The sequence below is a fragment of the Pongo pygmaeus genome, chromosome 7 (genome assembly GCF_028885625.2).
Source record: "Pongo pygmaeus isolate AG05252 chromosome 7, NHGRI_mPonPyg2-v2.0_pri, whole genome shotgun sequence".
Classification (NCBI taxonomy): domain Eukaryota; kingdom Metazoa; phylum Chordata; class Mammalia; order Primates; family Hominidae; genus Pongo; species Pongo pygmaeus.
Genome location: NC_072380.2, coordinates 114,660,902 through 114,684,891, shown reverse-complemented (window position 1 = coordinate 114,684,891; position 23,990 = coordinate 114,660,902). Strand labels below are relative to the sequence as shown.

Sequence of the window (23,990 nt, the reverse complement as noted above, 5' to 3'; positions counted from 1 at the left end):
GCTAATTTTTAAATTTTTTGTAGAGATGGGGTTTTGCTATGTTGCCCAGGCTGGTCTCTAACTCCTGCATTCAAGTGGTCCTCCTTCCTCGGTCTACCAAAGTGCTGGTATTACAGATGTAAGCCACTGCAGCACTTGGCCTAGAATGGATTTTAATGTCTTCTCTCATCTAGTACTTACATAGTTTCCATTGAGTCAGTTCAGGACTTGTTTATTAAGTGACTTTGTATGTTGTCCTGTGACATGTACTGAGGTATAAACCGTGATGTCACCTATGAAAAAGGTTTGTAGTGCACTCAAGCACTCAGCTGCCTGTATCTCACAGTCTTATAGACCAAACCTTTCTCCTTAGACATATATAAGTACTTCTCTCAGGCATATGCAGTGTGGTGACATAAGCACCTTGTGAATGACCTTTTGGGTTAGAGCTCTGATCATCCTGCGTAATGTTACAGATATGATGCCACTGTAGACAATTTATTAATAGGAGATGGATTTCTACAAAGTCCTTGCCTAACAATGAGTAATCTTTAAAATTGGCTCTTTTGTATTTAGCAGAAAACAGTATTTTTGCTTATGTTATGGGGACATTTTATCTAATAGATATATTTATTATCCTCAGTTGGGTTTATCTATTTTTTAAAATTGCAGATACACGCCAATGGTTTTTGAAATGTTTGCAGATGTTCTGTAAGATACCATAGGTTTCTAAAAATATAAACTTAAGCAACCTCTCCTCCTTTCAGAGGAAGACACTTGTCATAAAGTCTACCTTCTACTCTCCAGTCCAGTACACACACACATATGTATACATACTGCACACATGTGCATGTACCTGCACTCACAGTCATGTGTGGTGCACACGTAAATCACCTCTTGTTTTGAGTATGGAAGGTCCTTCTTTGTCCAGACACCAAGACCTATAGAAGTCCATCGTCTGACAGAGGATTTGAAGGAGGCATACCTTTCTGCTCCAGTAGGTAGAGGTGGTGTATTTTCTCCTATGGAGATCTTTGGCCATGGCACTAACTTGTGTATTTTGTTTCTTTGCAAACAGTTGTGGTATTTATTGTTATATATATATATATATGCAAATGTTTGCAGTATATTTCAAAAATTGAAACGATTTTATGTCTCCCAGGGGAAAGAGTGGTGGCCTTTGCTGCTGTAGAAGGAGTTTTCTTCTCAGGATCTTTTGCTGCTATATTCTGGCTAAAGAAGAGAGGTCTTATGCCAGGACTCACTTTTTCCAATGAACTCATCAGCAGAGATGAAGTAAGGAATGGAATGTTTTTCTAGTTATATATGTATTCATATTTGATGTTCATCTATTTTTCTTTTCTTTTTTTTTTTTTTTTTTTTGAGACAGGATCTCACTCTGTCACCCAGGCTGGCGTACAGTGGCATGATCATGGCTCGCTGCAGCCTCGACTTCCCTGGGCTCAAGCAGTCCTCCCATCTCAGCCTCCATTGTTGCTGGGACTACAGGCATATACCACTACACCTGGCCTAATTTTGGTATTTTTTATTTTTTTAGAGACAGGGCTTCACCATGTTGCCCAGACTGGTCTTGAACTCCTGGCCTCAAGCGATCTGCCTGCCTCAGCCTCCCAAAGTGCTGGGATTACAGGCATGAATCACTGTACCCAGCCCATTTATTTTTCTTTCTCCTGAAAAATGCTGTGGTGACACAAGTGTCCTGGTAATTAAAATAGGAAGTCACGTCGTCTTGCTTTTAAGACACTGCATTTTCCTCCTGTGTCTCTTACCGTTTCTCCTCAGTCTCCTGGTCATTCTTAATATCAGTGTCCTCCTAGGTTCCCGCGCTGGCCTTGCTCCTTCACTGTATATGCCCTCCTGGCTGATCTTGTTTACTGTAATGGAATCAGCTACCATCTAAATGCTCATAACTCCCAAAACCTACCCTTTGTCCCAGATATTCTTTCCTAAGTGCCAAACCCATGTATGCTAGTGCATGTTAGACATTTTCTCCTTTAAGTTCCCCCAGGTATCTCAAACCTGTTATTTCAGAAATCAAACTCATCATCTTTCTCCAAAAATTTGTTGTTCCTTCTGTTTTTCGTATTTCATTGAGTATCTCTATCCTTCTTTTCCAATCATCTAATTTAAATTTAGGAATCATTTTAGATTGCTTCTTCTTTTTCAGCCACATCCGATCAGTAACTAAGCCTGGTCTCCCTCTGCCTGCTATACCGTTTCCATCTTCCTTACCACCCCCTTTATTATTATTATTTTTAAACCTTTTTGGATTACCTTCTCGTAAGAGACATCTCAAAACTTTCCTGATCAATTAGGTGAAATTGGCCACTCTTTTCTTTATGTATCCATTTGAAACCTGAACCTGTCCATGTCTTGGAGTCCATAGCATGTATTGTACTTCTTCTTTCCCTCTTCTGCTAGACTTTAAGCTCCTTAGTGCAGGGACTTTGTTTTATTTATCTTTCTGTTCTCAATGTTTTGGCTATTATAGCCATTCAGTTAACATTTATTGCCTACACTAATCCTTAACTTCTCTGAACCTTGGTTTCTTCAACTATAAAACTTAACCATTTTGTTAGAATGCAATGAAATAGTGTATGTGAAAGTATTTTTTAAAATACCATAAAATGCTTCATATAATTACTTTTTGCTTTTTCATGTCTTTAAATTTTTAATAACTTTTATTAGAAATGTCATATAGGATTGTTATAGAGAACTGAGAGAATAAAAAATTAATCTCAACACAGAGAGAACTACATTTACTGTTTTGTTGAACTATTTCTTTATAGACTTTTTTCTACATTTAATTCTATTTAGATATATAAACATATTTTAATCATTAATATATTTAGGAGTTGAGATGTTCTTTTTCCACTTGGCAAAATTCTGCAATCATTTTTCTGTGGCATTAAGCACCTTTTGAAAATAGTAGTTTTGTTAGATATATAATCTAATGAATGAATCATTTATTTGACTTTTATATTTAGAAATTTAGATTATTTCCAGGTTTTTTGTTTTACTGTAGTGTAAAATGAATACCTTTACATATATATAAGCTTTGTCCTCCCTTTATATTATTTTCCTAAGCTTGATCACAAAAAGTAGAATTACTAAGTTATAAAGCATTCATACATACTTACTTGCAGATTTTTTTTTCCAGTAACTTTATAACAATTTTCAGCCCCACCTAGCAATGTATGGACATTTTCTACCATACTCTCACCAGAATTTAGATTAATTTGCTAAATGTTTGGCAAATTTGATAGGGGTAATTCGTATCTCATTATTGGTTTTATTTGCATTGTTTAATTATTACTTAAACACTTTTTTCATAATGATATTAGTCATCTGTATTTTTTCTGTAGTTGCCTACTTTTATCTTTTGCCTTTATTACTGGTGCAATATTAACATTTTTCTTATTTAACTCTGAGTGCTCTCACTATTTTAAGGTTATTTCTTCAGTAGTCTATTATCCTTAAAGGAAGGGGTCATGCTTGCTTGTTCATTGGTTTATTCCCAGTGTACAGTGACTGATTGGGTCCTTTCAACAAGTACACGTTTATAGCATATGTTATATTTATAGCACAAATATAATATAAAATATAAATTTGCTTATATTTATTTCACATTTTCCCAATTTATCCTTTGCTTTTTAATTTTTGTTCTTTTAACATACAAAACCTTAAATTTTATGTAATCCACTTCCAGAGATAAATTAATTACACATATTTTTTTCTTGGTTTTTTAACCTTTAACTCTGTAATGCAATTGGAATTTGTAAAGTAGGATTTAGCATAAATATAATAAAGAATACGTTAGAATTTAATTTTATTTTAAACACTCTTGGGAAGTTTTTCCAATTTGCCTTGTTAAGTAATCCATCCTTTCTTCATTGACTTGCGCTGTCTTCTTTATTATCTATTAAGGTTTTATTAGACTAAAATCAGTTTCATGGCTATTTTTTCTTCCTTATTGACCTATCAGATTTTATTCTATAACAAACCATTTTAATTATTATAGTTTCATATATTTCAATAATTTGTAGGATAAATATCGAAACTTTTCTTTTGAAAGTGTTCTTACAAGATTCTGTCCGTTTATTCTATTCTTTTTTTTTCTTGAGACAGGGTCTCTCTCTGTCACCCAGGCTGAGTGCAAGTGGTAATGATCCTGGCTCACTGTAGCTTTGACCTTCTGGGCTCAAGCAGTCCTCCCACCTCAGCCTCCTTAAGTAGCTGGAACTACATGCATGTACCACCACATCCAGTTAATTAAAAAATTTTTGTAGACACAGGGTCTCACTGTGTTGCCCAGGCTGGTCTGGAACTCCTAGGCTCAAGTGATTTCCCACCTTGGCCTCCCAAAGTGCTGGGATTACAGGCATGAGCCCCCGTGCCCAGCCTTCCAGATTAACTTTTGAATTAAAAACAATCCCATTTAGGTACTTGACCTCTGTGCCCGCTTGGGACTCTTCCAAGTGTACTTTCCTTTCTTTTCTGCTCTAAAGCCTTTTAAAATAAATTACAAACACACACCAATTCCATTGGGATTTTGATTGGTATTGCTTTCTGTAATAAGTTACCTGTCAGTTTTCATCAACACTTTAACATCTTTCAGCCTTGATGGTAATTTCTTCTTTCTTCCCTTTTTTTTTTGAAACAGTCTCACTGTCACCCAGGCTGGAGTGAAGTGGCGTGATCTCAGCTAACTGCAGCCTTGACCTCCCAGGTTCAAGCAATCTTCCTGCTTCAGCCTCCTGAGTAGCTGGGACTACAGGCGTGCACCACCATGCCTGACTAATTTTTGTATTTTTTGTAGAGATGGGGTTTTGCCAGGTTGCCCAGGCTGGTCTCAAATTCCTGAACTCAAGGAATCTGTCCACCTTGGCCTCCCAAAGTGCTGTATTACAGACATGAGCCACCATGCCCGGCCTGGGAATTCCATCTTTCTATATCCGACCTCTCTCTTTTTTCATGTTGAATTTTTGAAATTTTCTTTTTTTTAATATTTAGCTCTATACTATCTATTCTGTGTTTTGGAGTCCTGATTATTGTAGATTGACTCTCCTTCACCTATTCTCCAATTACTTAAGATTCTGTTGCATTTGTATAACCATACTCGGGTATTTCACAAGTTTATTTTCATTTTTGGTTGAGTTATCTGTAAGATCATATCTGCTTTGTATGGCTTCAGGTGATATTCATCATTGTTCAGTTTCCATTTTCTTATTTATTTATTGGTATTTTTTATTTACTTCTATTTATTTATTTATTGGTTTTTTGGTTTTTTTTTTGTAGAGATTGGGTTTTGCCATGTTGCCCAGGCTGGTCTTGAACTCCTGGACTCAAGCAGTCTGCCCACCTTGACCTCCCAAAGTACTGAGATTACAGGCATGAGCCACCGAGCCCCACCTCAGTTTCCATTTTCATTAGAACTGAATTCATTTTTATCTTGAGCCTTTCTTATTTAATTATAAATGTTGTATTTTTGAAATCTGAGTTTCATCTGTTATTTAAATACTACTCATTATTTTTCAATCATTCCTTAATTTTGAAATTTAAAAATTAATGAATTTTCATTTGAGGCTTTCTTGCTTTATTTTCCTTTCCAAAATGCTTTTATTTGCAGATTTTGTTTGTTCATAAATTAATTTTTCTATAATGTTGATGAACTAAGATTTGCTGGCATTGAAAATTTTTATTATAGGTTATTGTATTGGCATTTAATGAGATTTGAAGGAAGTTCCTAGTCCTATTAACCCCTCTTCCATTTTCCAGTTCTGTATTATATTCCTAGAACCACTTTATACAATGCTTGACCCATCACCGTGTGCAAATAGCTGATTAAAAGTTATTTGACAATGACATTTTTCTTCCCTTTTAGGGACTTCACTGTGACTTTGCTTGCCTGATGTTCCAATACTTAGTAAATAAGCCTTCAGAAGAAAGGGTCAGGGAGATCATTGTTGATGCTGTCAAAATTGAGCAGGTAAACCAGGACGTTTGTGTAATTAGCGCATCTCTCTTTCTCTGATGTTTGTACCACTATTATATTGACTCATACGAAATTTTGTAGGTCAATAAAAATACCAGCAATTTTATTCTGGTCAGCCTGACAATACCAATACACGATATATTACAATTATTATGTCAGTTTACAATTTGCTTTAGGAAGTCAGTCTTTATATTAAGGTTTTATGTATACCAAAACCTGTTTCAGGGCTATTTTTCTGTCTTATTGATCTCTGTCAAATTTTATGCCATGATCAGCTAATTATAGTAGCTTTGTATTTTTACATTTTTAGTGACTGGAGAACAGTGATGACTTTTTATTTGTTTTGTATTTTTTGTAACGTAGCAAGGTACCTAGCTTGAAGCATACACAAATTTTTATAGAATGAATAAGTAAGTTAATGAAAAGTAACAATTAAGTTAGAGTATGTATGGATTTCTTACTAGAAAGAGCTAGATGCTCTACTTAGGATGTGTTTTTATCATTCTAAAATTACTTTTGTTAACAATGAGTAGTTTAACAGGCATAGTTTGTATATTGAAAGAGGAAAAAGGCATAACAGGCACTTTGGTATCTTTAATCATTTTGAGAACTAAATCCAAGTGGTTAATATATTTTTATTTTTCCTCTATTAACACTTTACCACTGTATAGTCTTTCAGTATGGTTGGAGCTCACTTTATCTCCCAACCCCCAAATCTTTTTTCTCATTTTCTTTTTTGAGTTTTTCTTTCTTTCCCAGCTCTCTTCCATAGTCATGTTCTTCATGATGATCATCTTTGAATCTTTTTCCAGATATTTTAGAACAAAGTATCTTTTTTTTCTATTGAGAAAGCATACGAATCCGAGTCTTATATCTGCTACTTCAAGAAATCCAGTAATTTGGTAGTTCGTTTCCATTTATTTTGGCTCTTCGAGAACATGAAAAAATGTGAATAGTAGTACCCCAAATGTTTTTAAACATATGGACATCATTTGCCACATTGAAAGAATTTATCCTAATATACTTTCCTTGGACAAAATCAGTCTTAGAAATAAAACAAATGTCCTCTTTCTATTTGGAAAATACATATTGATAGTTTTGTTTGTACTTTATTCTGTTTTTGTTTTCATCCCAGGAGTTTTTAACAGAAGCCTTGCCAGTTGGCCTCATTGGAATGAATTGCATTTTGATGAAACAGTACATCGAGTTTGTAGCTGACAGATTACTTGTGGAACTTGGATTCTCAAAGGTAATGTGTTTAAAAATGTGTTACTACTAGTTAAAATATTATAGGAAAGCAAGGACCCTAAAATATATTTTACTGAAAGCATTTGTAACATACTATTCTATTTTTTAAATGTCCATGACAGAGACTTGTTTCGTATGAACAAGGTTTTGCAAAATCCTTTGAAATTTAAAATTAATAACTGAAGTAGGAGGCTGGTAAAATATTAGAACTAATAAGCTCAATAAATTATTTTGCAATAATTGCAGCTGTATTATTTAATAGGATTATTTTCAAGGAGTTAGGTTTAATATGCATATATATATTCACCCTCATAAATCGCCATGTGTCTATATTGTGGTTTGGGAGTTAATACTTTTAAATAGGGAATAGTTATTAGGAAGACATTAACTGTCATAATATAACTCTTTGAACAGAGTTATTCAAGTTATTTTTGTCATTTACCGGAGATAACGTACCTGAATTTCATCACGTGCTGTTTTCCCATTATTTAAGACATGGAGCCTGCAGCCACACTATCTGGGTTTGAATCCTTGTTCTACCACTTTCTAGCTGTGTGACCTTTGGCAAGTTGCTTAACTATCTCAATTTCCTCATCTATAAAATAGAGATAGTAATAATATTTACTACAAAGAATTGTTGATGAGTTGATACACTTAAAGCACTTAAAATAATATTAGACACATAATAAACTCACACTAGATGGTCACTTTGTACTTAAGTGAAACACAGAAATTCACTATGTACTATACCATGGTAATTAGAAATTACAGATTTTGATTTCTTGTCATGAAAATGTAAGTTTAAATTGTCTTTAATGAGAATCCTTATGAAATTTATGATGCTGTGGTAATCATTACCTATCTTGCTAATGTTGTATTAGCAGATATAGCAGAATTATATTCTGATAACCACCCAGGTACTTAATGAAAGAGTCAGGTGGGGCGTAGGTTTTTTTGGTAAGATAAACTACATTTTAACGTTTAAGTTGCAAGATCCTCTCTGTGTTTACTAATTAATGAGAAATCAAGATTATAACTATATTAATATAATCTCTTAAACTTACAAACTATGTATATTAAAAGAAATTGTGTTCATAATTTTTACCAATATTTTTGTTATTAGAAAATGAATTTGCTTATTTAAGCCTTACAGTGAATTCGCTATTCTTAACCCATTACCATATCCTCACATCCACATGTTCATGTTCTGCTGCTTATTAGAAAACTGCTGACCCTTGGGTCTAATTTTCCTTTTGGGAACTTGCTAACTGTGGGTATGTAAAACATGCCACCTCCTGCAGAAGAAGATCTAAACACAATGTAAAACTTTGTTTTTCCACAGGCTTCAAAATATCTGAGTAAATTCTAAAAAGCAAAAATTATAGAGGCCTTAGATTTTTAATGCAATAAAAATAGAAATTGATTTAAAAATTGCCAAAAAGCTTAATCTACTTAGAGATTAAAAAATATATCCTTTAGGCCAGGCATGGTGGCTCACACCTGTAATCCCAGAACTTTGGGAGGCTGAGGTGGAAGAATCACTTGAGTCTAGGAGTTTGAGACCAGCCTAGGCAACATGGCGAAATCCTATTTCTACAAAATATTAGCCAGGCCTAGTGGCATGCCTGTAGTCCCAGTTACTCGGGAGGCTGAGCTGGGAGGATCACTTGAGCCCGGGAGGCAGAGGTTGCAGTAAGCTGAGATTGTGCCACGGCACTTCAGCCTGAGCAACAGAGTGAGACCCTTTCTCTCTCTTTCTCTCTCTCTCTGCATATACATATATCTCCTTTAAAATAAGATTTAAAATGAAAATAAAAATTAATTGAAAATATAAAGTAAATGACAATATGATTACTATGTATCAAAACTTGTAGGAGTTGGGTGTTGTGGCTGACTCCTATAATCCCAGCACTTCAGAGGCCAAGGCAGGAGGATTGCTTGACCCCGGGAGTTCCACACTAGTTTCAGCAATATAACAAGACCCTGTCTCTACAAATAAAAATAATAATAAGGCTGGGCACAGTGGCTCATGCCTGTAATCTCAACATTTTGGGAAGCTGAGGCAGGTGGATCACCTGAGGTCAGGAGTTCAAGACCAGCCTGGCCAACATGGTGAAACCCCGTCTCTACTAAAAATACAACAATTAGCTGGGCATGGTGGTGGGTACCTATAATCCTAGCTACTCGGGAGGCTGAGGCAAGAGAATCTCTTGAACCCAGGAGGCAGAGGTTGCAGTGAGCCGAAATTGTGCCATTGCACTCCAGCCTGGGCAAAAAGACAGAAACTCTATCTCAAAAAAAAAAAAAAAAAAAAAAAAAAAACCCACCAAAAACAAGCCACTTAATTTAGTTTGGTCTTGGTTACTTTGTCCATGCCATGAATGACTTAGATCTAATTTTTTGAAGTCTTCAGTTCTAAAATCTAGTGAGTCTATGGCTATTGGTTCAGTGCCCTCTCACTGTATCTTGCTGTGTATTACAGCTCCAATATTCCCTCACTTTTTACACACAATTTCTGATGGAGAATTTCATAGAATTTCACTCAGCCACACACAGCATATGAGTTTTTGGAAAAAAGATACATAAATATTTAAAGCTTTATTTAAAGATATAAATCACATAGCATGCAATTCATCCATTTAAAATGTACAATTCAATAGTTTTTAGTGTAGTCTCAGAGTTGTACAACCATCATAACAACCGATTTTAGAACATTTTTATCACCCCAAAAAGAAACTCTGTCCCTATTAGCAGTCAGTCACTCCTCTTTCCTCCCCTTACCCACCTTGCCTTAGGCAACTACTAATCTAATTGTTGTGTCTGTAGATTTGCTTATTCTGTGTCTGTAGATTTGCCTATTCTGCATATTCTATTTCATACAAATGGAATCATATAATATGTGGCCTTTTGTGGTTCTTTCCTTAGTATGATGTTTTCATGGTGCGTTCATGTTGTAGCATGTATCAGTGCTTTATTCCTTTATATGACCAAATAATATTCCACTGTATGGATATACCAAATTTTATTTATCCATTTGATGGGCATTTAAGTTGTTTCCTCTTTTGAGCTATTGTGAATAATGCTACTATGAACGTTCATGTACAGATTTTTGTGTGGACATGTTTTCATATCTCTTAAGTATACACCTAGGAGTGAAATTGCTGGATCATATGGTAACTCCATTTTTAATCATTAGAAGAACTACCAGACTGTTTTCTAAAGCAGCTGCACAATTTTATATTCCCACCCTGTATGAGGGTTCCAGTGTCTCCATATCCTCACCAACACTTATTACCTGTTTTTTAAAAAATTATAGCCATCTGAGTAGGTGTGAAGTGGTATCTCATTGTGATCTTGATTTGCATGTCTCTAATGGATAATGATGCTGAGCATCTTTTCATTTTGTATATCTTCTTTAAAGAAGTATCAGTTTGTCTATTTAGACACTCTGCCCATATTTAAAATTGGGTTACTTGAATATATGTTTATCTGTGGTGTTCATATTTTTTGCTGGGATACTCCTAAATTGAGAAACCCTCTTTCATTACTCCTTGTGAATCACTGAAATATCCCACAGTTTCCATCAAGCTGTATCTCCAAGTCTGCTTCTTGAATTCTTTTTTTTTTTTTTTTTTGAGATGGAGTCTTACTCTGTTGCCCAGGCTACAGTGCAGTGGCGTGATCTGGGCTCACTGCAACCTCTTCCTCTCAGGTTCAAGCAATTCTCCTGCCTCAGCCTCCTGAGTAGCTTGGATTACAGGCACCTGCTACCACACCCAGCTAATTTTTGTGTTTTTAGTAGAGATGGGGTTTCACCATGTTGGTCAGGCTGGTCTCAAACTCCTGACTTCAGGTGATCCCACCTACCTCGGCCTCCCAAAGTGCTGAGATTACAGGCATGAGCCACCATGCTCGGCCTTGCTTCTTGAATTCTGAAGCAGTAAAAAAGCTTCTTGTTAGCATAGTCCCCCTTTTTGTTTGGAGACGTCTAGTCACTATGGATAACATTTATTCTGTCTTCCCTGATCATGTTCCCTTAATGACAATTTGTTGATTATCTGTTCTCTTATAAACTAAGAAACATATTTAGAACCACAGTAGATTGTTGCTAATTTAACATTTTATAGTATCATGTATGTGTGACTAATAGTAATACCTATGAAAAATGCTCATGGTGTGTTGGATATCTCAAGCTGTGAGAACATTTTCAATTGGTTAGTATTAAATATTTCAATTCCTGAAATAGTTGTGTGTTTTTTTTTTCTATTTATTAGAATACCAGAGATGCTAGTACAGTTTCTTGAGGAGATTAGTGGTTGATCTTGGGTCATCTTAAAATTTGTCAGCCTTGAGTGCCTCCAGGGTCTTAGGGGAATGGTGTGATCTTGTAGCTGACTAGACAGGTTTTGAGAAACCTGACCTCTGTTTTGGTCATCTTTGCTCTTATTGTGGGATGTAATTTGATCTCTTCAGAATGTCTAATAATATTTATTTCCTTTTTAGGTTTTTCAGGCAGAAAATCCTTTTGATTTTATGGAAAACATTTCTTTAGAAGGAAAAACAAATTTCTTTGAGAAACGAGTTTCGGAGTATCAGCGTTTTGCAGTTATGGCAGAAACCACAGATAACGTCTTCACCTTGGATGCAGATTTTTAAAAAACCTCTCGTTTTAAAACTCTATAAACTTGTCATTGGTAAATAGTAGTCTATTTTCCTCTGCTTAAAAAAAAAAATTTTAAGTATATCCTTTAAAGGACTGGGGGTTTGCTCAAAAGGAAATCCAAAACCTATTCCAAAGAATTTGCATTTATATAATTTTCCTGTTTAACAACAAGAGTGTGACCTAAACGCTTTTGTCTTGTCACTGAAATAAAAGATGGCATTATGTGGTTAAGAGCATGGGGTGAGGGGTCAGACATGAGTTTAAGGTTCTGCCCTTACTCCAGTGTGTGACCCTTGGCAAGTCAGTTAATCTTGGTAAACCTCAGTGTACTTATCTTTAAAATGGGAGTAATAGTAGGTCCTAAATTCATAGAGTGGATATCAGGATTAGGATGCAAAAATAAATGCGTAACCAACACTACTACTGTTAGCACCACTACTAATTATCATTCATTGATAATATTAATTGCAATGATGTTGTAATAAAATACTCTCATTTCCTTAAAGTAATTGTGATTCTAGGTCCTAGGATCTAGAATTAGATCTTTGTATTTTTAATGCTTAGGGGAAGAATATAAGTATCTCCTTAAAAAGAACATAATTCTCATTCACGCAAGAATAAGTTCTTTGAATTCCTTAGTATGTAGTAAAGAAAATTTAGTTGTTAGTTGCTTTGGGAAGCCTACTTATGGAGTGGAAACCAGGAGGTTATCATGGTAGTTGACCTTGTAAGAAAAATTATTCTTCTTCAGAAATTAAAAACATAACTATTGCCAGATTTAGCCCGGGAATGTTTAGAATCAGGCTAGAATAGCATTTTCCAAAGAATATTCTAAGAGCTATTAGCTCCTCTAGATATTTTGTTGGGGGAAAAAGGGGATTCTGTGGTCAGATGAGTTTGGGAAATGCTGAACACTTCATTCTTCTTCAGCAAGTACAGTCAGTACATCAAAGACTGAGCAGTTCAGTGGTACATAAATTTATCTCGCCCTGCGTATTCCCAACATACTTAACACAGACGTTTTTTACCTGTTAACATCTCACCCAGCTAGTGTTCCTCAGAACAAAGATTGGAAAAAGCTGGCCAAGAACCATTTATACATAGAGGAAGGGCTTATGGACTGAGAAAGGGAGAACATGGTAGGGATTATTGAATCATTTCAAATTTATACCAGCCTGAATAGTGTACCAGCAATTGACTTAGGCTGTGTTTCTTTATGGTTTTAAAACTCTTGAGCTGTTATAAGAGATAGTTCTTTTAATGTGACTGTGCTACATGATAGCCAATGGTGAGGGAAAAGGAGATTTCTCTAGAAGAGTCTGATGAAAGGCCGGGAACCAAGGTTTTTGAGAAGTCTGCCCCATTTATTTTTAGTAAGTATCAAGAGGTAGCCTGAGCCTAGTTAGAGTTGGACCTGTCTTTGGATGAAGAAGTCTTAATACTGAAATACTGAATTTTTAATACATTATTATTTGGTATTCTGTATACCCCTTCAAGCAGTTGTTTCCCATTCCCAACAAACTGTACTTTATACAATTCTGGATGCTAAAACTTAGAGATTTTCTCTTTGCATAAATTTTGGCTCCATTCTTTCCATAACAGTCTAATCAAAACTGGGAGTTCTCAAGTGAATGCAAAAGGAGCAGGCCATAACTTTATTTGTTAGAGAGACTGTCAGAAACTTGAGATCTTTTGGCCTATGATAATACCATTAATTTTTGCATTGCTTCACAGTTTGCCAAGTGTTTTTACATCATCTCATTTGATCTCAAAACAGCTTGACAGAGCAACTGTTACTGAAATATTACAGATGGAAAGAATGAGGCTCAGGGAAGTTAAATGACTTGGCCAAGATCTGCTCATCGTCACTGTCTGTACAGTATTTTTTTTTTTAGAGGTTGTAATGTCTCAGATTTAGTCCTTTACCATCTATGTTGATTTGCTTTTGTCTATTTCCTCATTAATTGAATATACTTTAAAAGTATCAAAATATAGAGAAACATTTGAACTGTATTCAGGTAATATGTTTAAAGATATTTATATATTGCCATACAAAAACTTAACATTTAAAACTGATAATATCTGTAATGACATCAGAATGAAAGAAAAAAAGTTGTACAGTGTATATTCCTTTGTTTTGAATCCAAATCTTTTTCATAGTTAATGACAGATGCCTTAATATGAAGCTTATTTATAATAGCAATAAACCTAACTGGATTTGGATGAAGAAGTCTTAATACTGACATACTGGATTTTTAATGCACTGGTTTGTTATTTGGTATCCTCTCTTTTTCCAGGCCTCCAGGTTGCACATTTATTTATTATGTTCAATACTTTGGTTCTTAGTTCTTAAAGAATCAAGAAGTTGTGTAATCTTTTAAAAATATTATCTTGCAGGTAAAGAAAAAAATTAAGAGTGTGTTTACAACTGTTTTCTCTTTTTTACAGCACATGTATTTAAATCATTGCTATAATAAAGTTAAGTTCATTAGGAATATAAAAACTTGTAGTTCTATGATAGATTGCATTTATTAAAAATGTTTCATTGTAGCACATAGAAATATGGCCAGGAAGGACTTGAGAAGACAGTTTGATCCATTGCTTTTAGACAGGACTGGGTTTTGCTGTCCAATTATATACAATAATAGTTTTTCTTACAACTAAGCTGGCCCCAGCCTTGTCCTGATATTAATATATGAAATTTTTATAATTGTCTCATTGTCTCATTTAGAAACATCCCTATTTTTCTGCTTTTTCTATTGCCATTTTTTATTTGTGCATGAATTGATTATTGAGAAAATGTAGCAGTTTGCATATTTAAAAATTAATCATTTTGCGTTTTATATTTAAATGTGCTAACATCACTCTCACAGAATTCCCAGATTTCATTTGTAGATATTGAGCTAAGGGCTAATGTCAGGAGCTGATTTTTAATGATAAAGCTGCAGATGGGCTAAATAAAAGCCAAATTAATCCTACAATCAAGTATTGTGTTTTTAAACCAAGTTGAGTGAATTGATAGTGGACTTGGGAAATCTTCCCCAGCAGAATCTGGATGAGTGGCACAGAATTGAAATCTCTTTGTTTCTCACCATTTCCCTTTAAGTGCTCTGCTCCTTTGTAAAAAGTTAAAGATTTGAAAGAGAATCTGATATTCCTGAGGCATTAGGAAGAAAGGATTTAATCCCTTCAATTTGGGGCTTCATCCTGTTAAAGAAAATGTAAGTGAAAATGGAAGGCTGGAGAGAATGATTGCTTTTTGTACAGTTAAATAAGGTCACAATATTCTATGTACTTTGTTTTACAACTGTGTTTTCATTTTTTCAAATGTCTGGTCATTTAGCAAAGTTATTTACTATTTACTGTGTACATAGAAAGCTTTATTATGTGTGGTGTATCTAAATTTTTTTTGCTGAAATACATTATGGTCAATCAAGCCAACCCTGCATGTACAGAATTTGTTTGTTTGTTTGTTTTTTTCAAATAAATTAGTTGTTTTCTTATTTTTTGGCTTAGTATGTGGAAATAAACTATTGTAGCTTCATCATTTTGTACATTTCCTTTTTGAGGAAGGTTTCTTTATAAGTGCAAGGGCTACCCTAATAAAGGAATGTATATACTTACTATTTGTGTCTGCAGATAAATACATACTTGTTTGTTCAACTATTGCCCCAACCATAGTTTTTACATTAAATGAGACCCCCAGTTCTCTCACCTGTCTTTCTCTCAATCCATAAGCTTCTCTTCATGTCTTTGTTTCCAGCTGAGATTCCACAAACATCATATTACTAGCAGTAGCACTCGTACTAGTACCCTCAACTCTGTCCCTTATCTGCTTTTTACCATACATAGAAAAATTTAGAAAAATCCCCAAGTCTGTTTTGAATGAAACAACTTAGTTTTTCCAGTATTTGCACCCCAGCAGCCAAATGCTGCTAGAGAAGAAGTCATACAACAAGGCAATTGGATTCTCTACGAATTCATGATTACCCTATCTCAGCACTATCTGGTAATCCTACTACGATTTCCTGGTAAACTTGACCTCCATTGTGCACAATTGCTTTTTCACACCTCCTCTCTCTACCTCTACCCCCGTTTCCCAAAGAGGTGATCATATATTTTACTTCATGGACTTTGTACACATAGACATACTCTCAGAGTTAGTAGAAAAATTTGACAATATAAGAGCCCCAAATCTAGAACCTAAGAAGTTAACAGTAGATATAAATTCCTATGTGTGATTTCTGCTGTGGAGTCATTACAATCAGGGAGTGATTGAAAATATCTGGGACTAATAGCTATTTAATTCTGGGGACTGCTGCTCTCATTCCCACCATGCGGTTCTCCCAGGGCTGCCAGTACGCTAGTATGCACTGAATGTGTCTGGGCACAGGCTTAAGCATGTGATCCAGACTGGGCCAGGTCCTTACCTAGGGTTTTCCTAGTTGAAACTGAAGAAAGAGAAGCACTTTTATTCTAAAGACAAAGCTAGAGAGAGTCCTAGTTCTAAACTCCTCTGAGGTCCAACTGTATTCTTTGCATAGTTTCATTTTCAAGGTAATAAATGCCACTTTTGGCCTAAGGTAGGTCAAATTAGGTTTCTTGATTTTCAACCAAAGGGATTCTAGTTAAAACAGAAATTGATCCCTGGAAGAAAAAAAAAAAAAGTAAGTGGAAATAATCAGAGTATTTATGTGAGTATCGGGCTCAGCAAGAAACAGATGGCAATTCAAGTTAGGGTAATTCAAAAGTTTGGCAAAAGGACAATTTTAAAACCTAAAGTATAATAATAATAATAATAATAAAAGAAAAATAAATAAATAAATAAATAAATAAATAAATAAAAGAAAGTTACGGACAGGAAACCATAGGAAATAGTGTAGTACCTGGGGCTACCAATTAATTACAGGGCTGTTACCACCCCTGCTTAACTCCTCAAGGAGTTAAGCTTGAGGGAGCAGTTAAACCAGAGGGAGAGAATTATGAATAAGATGTGATCTTCATTTAGAGTGAGACAGCAAGCCTAAGGCAACTTTGTTGAGAAAGAGCCAGAAAATAAATACTCCCGCCTTATTCCTCTTCCCTCCTATCTCCTTCAGTGGCTCCCCATTAGCCAAAACCAACTAGGAGCAAGACGGCAAGGGAGCTTGATGCCATCCTTACAGATCAGCCTCCAGGTGTAGGGTGGAAAATGGATCTGGAGGACATATAGAAGACGTGTCACAAAGAGTGTTGGAAATTATGGGTACTTTCCTCAAAGAATTACAAGAAAGAGATGAGCTCAGGAAAGAATTAGTGAGTTTGTAAGAAAAACCAAAAGGAAATCAGACTCAAAAAATTAAGTACCTTGCAGGCTGAAAAAGCAGACTGATTGTAAACCCCCAAAATAAGAGTTGGGATTGAGAAAAATTCTTTTTTTTTTGAGACAGAGTCTCACTCAATTGCCAGGCTGGAGTGCAGTGGCGCGATCTCGGCTCACTGCAACCTCCACCTCCCGGATTCAAGCGATTCTCCTGCCTCAGCCTCCCGAGTAGCTGGGACTACAGGCGTACGCCACCACGCCCAGCGAATTTTTGTATTTTTAGTAGAGACGGGGTTTCACCATGTTGGTCAGGATGGTCTCTTATCTCTTGACATCATGATCCGCCCAACTCGGCCTCCTAAAGTGCTGGGTTACAGGCGTGAGCCACCGTGCCCAACCGAGAAAAAATCTTGAGATAAGAATTCATTAAGACAATCTTGGCAAAGGTAAGAAAAGGGGTGTGAGAAGGTAACGTAAGCCTCCTGAGAAGGTGGGATGATGGAAAGCACAGGTGGAGGGCTTGACCTCAGACACTTCCTCTATTGTAGCAGGAGGGAAGCTAGGGAAGGTGGATGGATGGTGATGGGGTATGTCTGTAGTTTAGTGAAGTAACACTGTAAACGTTTGTTGACTTAATTTCTCTGTGAAAGAGAAGATGAGGTCACCTCCTTGGGAAGTGGTGGTAGGGGCAGCGAGGGGAGGTGTGAAGAAGCAATTGTGGAGGATGGAGTTCATAGTGGATTCAGTTTGCCTTAGTGTATGGTTTTTCTCTAGCAGCATTTGCTGCTAGGGTACAAATATGTAAGAACTGGATTGTGGCATTCACAACGGGATTTTCCTGGATTTTTCTGTGTAGGGTAAAATGTATGTATGTATGGTAAAATGCAGATGAGGAACAGAGTTAAGGCTGTTGATAGGAATGCCACTACTAGTAATACGATGGACTCTGGAATCTTAGCTGGATAGAGAGATGTGAAGAGAAGAGGCTCATGGATTGGGAGAAAGTAGATGAGTGAGAGGACTTGGGGGTCTTGATTAAGTCTAAGAACTGTGGTGGGGGGAGTAGGTGAACAAGTGCTCTGGAAAGGGAGGAGATTGTGGTCAGAGTGAGGTGCTAGAATTGGTGATTCAGAACATAGTAAGTGTGGGAGAAGGAGGCTGGGGTTTGATGCTGGGGAAGCGGGTGGGCTCACTGGTGATGAGAACATCAGGGAGCTGACAGTCCAGGGTTTTGCATCTTGGGTGGATCCTGAGAGCCAAGTGTTTAAGTCTTCAGTGAAAGAGAGGTACTGTCAGGACAAGATGAGGAGCAGGAGAGGGAGGTATAGCTGAGTTGTGAGTCTTAAAAGAGCAGGGTTGTAACAAAATAATGCGGTGTCCATGGTCTGGAGGTGTCAGTGGGGATCAAAGAGGACCCCAGCGCAACTTTACCCACGTACCTGAGAGGTCCATGGGGTGTGAGAAAATAAAAGCTTTCTTTCCGAAGGCAACATGGGAAGAGTGCCCAGGGCAATGCCCTGTTTCAGGTAACATAAGGCCGGCAGAGGAAGGCACCAACTGACTGATTTTGGAGCAGGGGTTACCAAAGGCTCGGGGCCAGCATTTGGGAGGGATAGACAAGTGAGGCTGGGTCAGGAATGGGGCCATGTACAGCACTATCAGGACTATGGTGAGGCGACTGTAGATAGCTGGGGGTGGTACTGACTTGTTAAGTTAATACTGGCTGAGTTGAGGTGCAGTGAAGATCCACCATGTGAAGGAAACAGTTGTCCTGGTTTTATGGGACCTTGCTAGGTGATGTGTCTATGGCAGGATAGCACTCATTGTGCATCTAGGCTTTCTGCATCCTATGCCAACTCTCACACCACATCTCCTGTTCTCTGATCATTTCTCCAGCTTAGCATGTTTACACATCATAGAAAGAAGGGGTGAGAAGCATTCTCCAGTCGCCTACTCAATTGTCTGAGTAATGGTCAAAGGCCATGTTCTTTATAGTCTCTCATCAATAATGATAATGTCTAAGTTCTGACAGTAAAAATGTAAGCTTCACTGTATCTTGGAAGATTTATTTCTCAGGAAATTAATAAATATTTATGCATACTTTAGAGTTTACAAGGTGATTTTGCAGTCATACCATTGCAATCATTTCATTGGCTCACCAATTTTATGAGAAATTGCTGTCATAATAATATCATTATTATTATGATAACAATGATATTTGGCACTTGAAGCTCAGAGAAGTTAAGTTCCTTGTCCAAAGTCACACAACTAGTAAGGGGTAGAGGCATGACCCCAACCCAGGCATCATGGTTTAAATAGCATCATCTTTTCACTGCGTGCACCGAAATTTCTATTGTTAGCTGGTGGAAGTCAAGACGATTTTTGGTGGGATACGATCCCTTTGACCTACACACCCTCCATAACACACTCCATTGGCAGTTGTCAATTTAGAGCTTCATTTGTCCATCTCAAGGTCATACGTCATGGCTTGCTGAGAATTGTGTTTGAGCATCACTTCATGACTGGAATGGCAATAATGTTTGAAGACATCAGGACTGCAAGGGCAGTTGATACTTGTTTGCTAATTACGTTTGGAAAATCTTCTTTGAAAAGTTTTTTTGTTTGTTTGTTTTTTTTTGAGATGGAGTCTTGCTCTTTCGTCCAGTCTGGAGTGCGGTGGTGTGATCTCGGCTCACTGATCCCGGCTCTCTGCTTCCCAGGTCCAAGTGATTCTCCTGCCTCAGCCTCCCAAGTAGCTGGGATTACAGGCACATGCCACCATGCCTGGCTAATTTTTGTATTTATAGTAGAGACACATAGAGACAGGGTTTCACCATGTTGGCCAGGCTGGTCTCGAACTCCTGACCTCAAGTGATCTGCCCACCTCGGCCTCCCAAAGTGCTGCAGTTACAGGTGTGAGCCACCACACCTGATCTTGAATAGTTTTTTTTTTAAAGTAAAGTAATTTAAAAGCATTAAGAAAAGAAATAGTACAGGTGAAACTCACAATGGCATGTCCCGCCAGTGGCTGCATATGACAAATTTTGGAAACCTGAGAACACATCACGTGGTCTACTGTGTAAAATGTTAGATGCTGCTCAAAAAGTTTAGAGGAGTTTTCCAAGAAGTCTTGCCCAGAACTTAGGGTAATAAATTGGTGGCAAATAAAGACATGCTTGCTTCAATTTATTTAAATTCCAGACTGATATGTTTTGGATTTGTGGACCCGCCCGAATCTCATGTTGAATTGTAATCCCCAGTGTTAGAGGAGGGGCCTGTTGGGAGGTGATTGGATCAAGGGGGCCAACTTCCCCCTTGCTGTTCTCATGATAGTGAGTGAGTTCTCACGAGATCTGATTGTTTAAAAGTGTGTAGCACTTCCCACTTTGCTCTCTTCCTCCTACTCTGGCCATGTAAGATATACCTGCTTCCCCTTCACCTTCCGCTGTGATTGAAAGTTTCCCGAGGCCTCCCGAGCCATGCTACCTGTACAGCCTGAGGAACTGTGAGTCAATTAAGCCTCTTTTCTTCATAAATTAACCAGTGTCAGTTTCTTTATAGCAATGCGAGAACGGACTAATACACAGACCATAGGTAGCACCTGTTTCTAATTCCTGCTGTCTGGTGGTTTGGGTCTGTTGGAGCCAAAAGTCTCAGAGAACTTGGACTGCCCTTCATACAGTTCTCCAAGAGACAGAGTCTAACCAGCTAAAGGCAACATCCAGATACATCTCTGAGGAAAGAGACTGGTAAAAAATTATTCCAAGCATATCTTTTGTGTGTGATAAAATTCATCATCTACTCATTTCCAGGGACTCAGCTTTGTCAATGGGCACCAGAGTTCAACATAGAAAGTTTTTCTCCACCTCCAGATTTTTCCCTGCTCCTACATCCTTTCCTGGCTAGTCTCTGCATGCTCATGGCTCTCTGTACTTATGACCGCTGTAGCACATGGTGTACTGAAATTGTAACTGAGCCGCTTTAAGGTAGGGACCATGCTCTTTACATTTTTATTTTCCTGCGTGACTTGTAGCAGGTGCTCAGTATTTCTTCAATGAATGAATGGATGAGGTGACAATCATAATTAGTTGAATCAAGAAGCCTGGTGTCATGTAATCAAAATAAGCTGGTGGTTAGAAACCATCATTTATAGAGCACGTGTAACCCAGATTCTTACATATGTTATCTCATTTAGTGCTCTTAACAATCCTACAGGGAAAGTATTTTTTTCTTCCTTCCCTCCACAAATATTTATTGTCTTCTAAGTGCCAGGCACCGTGTTAGGTAATGGAGATAAAACCATAAACAAGACAGACACAATGTCTGCCCTCTGAGTGGGGTCAACACATAAACGAGAAAAGGAAATAAAACATTTCTCTCATTTTCAAGATGAGTTTCAGAGAGGTTCTGCTCCTTGTTTAAAGTGACACGGATAGATCCAGATTTCTGTCCCAGTTCTAATTGATACCAAAGCTTATGCTTTCCCCAGAATCCCCCAGTCACCTCTAATTGGCACAGAGTTCCAACTCATCTCAAAGGGCTGGTAGCCTGGGATGGGGGTGGGGGTGGTGAGAGCTGGTAGCTGCAGGAGTCATCTGGCTCCAGGGGAGAAGCCAGCAGATGTGAGGGTCAGACACTGCAGCAGCTGGTAGGCAACAGTATTGCAGTCAGTGAGGAATTTAGTGGGCAGGGCTAATGGGAGAATTTAGCAAAGCTAATTGCATCTAATTCTCCAAGAGGGAAGAGTAGCTTTAGCGTCTTGCCAGCTGCCACCAATATAGAGCTCAGAGTTAGTAGCCCCCATGTGCCCTGCATGGAGTGGGGAGAAAGCCATTCTAAAGGGCCAGGGCTGAGCACATATATCTTCTGTGACCCAGGTAACTCACTGGCAACCCATAGACAGTGCCTCGAGATGTGGGACCCTGCGCTGTGAGGTGTGGAAGAGCACAGGCTTCACAGCCAAACTGCTGGGGTTCAAATCCTGGCTTTCCACTTGCTGGCTGGGTGACTTTGGCAAATCAGTTGTCGTTGTGCCCGGAGTTCATTATCTGTGAACTGGGAAGAACAGAAGTGTGGACTTCTTGTGTTGTATAAATATGCGGCAAAAGGCAGAGCAGATGAGGGGACAGGAGAGACACTGTGCCAAGTCCCTTTCCTCATCAGACAGCCCCAGAGCCATGACCTGGCTGCTCCCCTGGTCCCCATTCCCCACCTCTGGTCTTTGCCTTCCTGTGGGTAGCACTTGCTTTTGAAAATGACAGAAATGTCTTGCTTGAGGGCTTGTTTCCTGCTTTCCTCATGGTGGAGCTCTTGAACCACTGGTTTCTCAGATCAGAGCCCGCTCCTTCATGGAGGGAACTGAAGATGCAGATTTTCAAGACGGAAGATTCTGTTTCCAGTGGAGCTTGGCATTCGGTAGGAGAGATACCTTTGGACACGGAAGATATATGTGCTCAGCCCTGGCCCTTTAGAATGGCAAACTCACAGCAGGAGCCCTTGGAGGAATTTTCCCCTGACTGGCTGTACAAAGATGAAAGTCTAGGAGATGATATCAAAGGGAAACTCTCATTTTGGTACCAACTGAAAGAAGAAGAGCCTCTTCCCATAAACGGATCCCAAGCAGTTATGAAACAACTGACAAAACCACACATCTTTTCGAAGTATCAGGTGGCTTGGACTAGTCACGAATACCTGTGACTTTGATATTTGCTAATCTACCAGTTGGGTGGAGAGGGGAGGGTCAGAAATGTCAGACAGCAGTAATCCTCCAGCCTATTCTGAGAAGAGCTGGAGACAGAGCAGGATGCACTAGCACCTGTCTGTTGTCCCAGAATGGGTCACGTGAGGTCCTTTGGCCCTGGGTATGTGGAGTCGTCCTTCTCAGTGTGAGGAGGGCAGTATCTCTGGTCAGGACAAGATGCAAGTGTCTGCACAATCAGGTCTGCAGAGCAGGTTTCCTGGGAGAGAGGGGGTCAAGAGATGAAGCTGCATCCTATGAAACCTAAATCTATCTTGACCCAGGTAACTCACTGGCAACCCACAGACAGTGCCTCAAGATGTGGGACTCTGCACTGTGAGATGTGGAAGAGCACAGGCTTTAGAGCCAAACTTCTGGGGTTCAAATCCTGGCTTTCCACTTGCTGTCTGGGTGACTTTGGCAAATCAGTTGTCTTTGTGCCTGGAGTTCATTGTCTGTGAAATGGGAAAAACGGAAGTGTGGACTTCTTGTGTTGTATAAATATGTGGAACACTTCAAATAGCACCCAGCACACAGTAAGCACTCAATAATTGAAGCTATTATCTCAAAGCTTCTATTTAGTACTAAAATTTCAACTCTATCCTGGAACATTTCCATTAGCTTAGAGGGACCTTAAAATTAAGAAGTCTTCTAAGGCCAAGCTAATGGCTTCCTCCTACATCACCTTTAACAATTTCTTCATTGTATAGGTTTTCAGTTCCATCTTGCAGACTGGCTGTGCACAGTTTTTAGCATAAATTACTAAGTGTTCTTAGTATCTAGCATTGTAGTTGGCTGGGAAATATATTCCTGTGTTTCCTTAACAAATAAGATAGCTTTACTCTGCTGACAGCATTAGGAGCAATTGACATTCCGTTTATCTTAATTGTCTGTGTAGATTTAACATCATTTGTCGCTGTTATCATGAACATTTTCTTTTAAGGCTAATTAACAAATCACAAGCCCTAATAAGGAATAATTCGTATTTCATTCTACAAATGGCAAAGTCAAATAACTTTAGCAGTGCAGTATGTCACTGCTCAGA

At 37.9% G+C, this 23,990-nt stretch overlaps 1 protein-coding gene across 4 annotated transcripts in view; it reads left to right on the top strand.

Annotated features, from left to right (window-relative positions):
• RRM2B (ribonucleotide reductase regulatory TP53 inducible subunit M2B) overlaps window positions 1-15,530 on the top strand; it is a 36,168-nt gene extending 20,638 nt beyond the window's left edge. For all 4 annotated transcript variants that reach the window (XM_063669007.1, XM_063669010.1, XM_063669008.1 and 1 more), the window contains exons 6-9: window positions 1,142-1,275; window positions 5,885-5,989; window positions 7,131-7,244; window positions 11,747-15,530. In XM_063669007.1, the coding sequence (XP_063525077.1) occupies window positions 1,142-1,275; window positions 5,885-5,989; window positions 7,131-7,244; window positions 11,747-11,899 (506 nt within the window). In that variant the 3' untranslated portion in view covers window positions 11,900-15,530. The remainder of the gene's footprint in view (window positions 1-1,141; window positions 1,276-5,884; window positions 5,990-7,130; window positions 7,245-11,746) is intronic.
• Window positions 15,531-23,990: the final 8,460 nt, after the last annotated feature.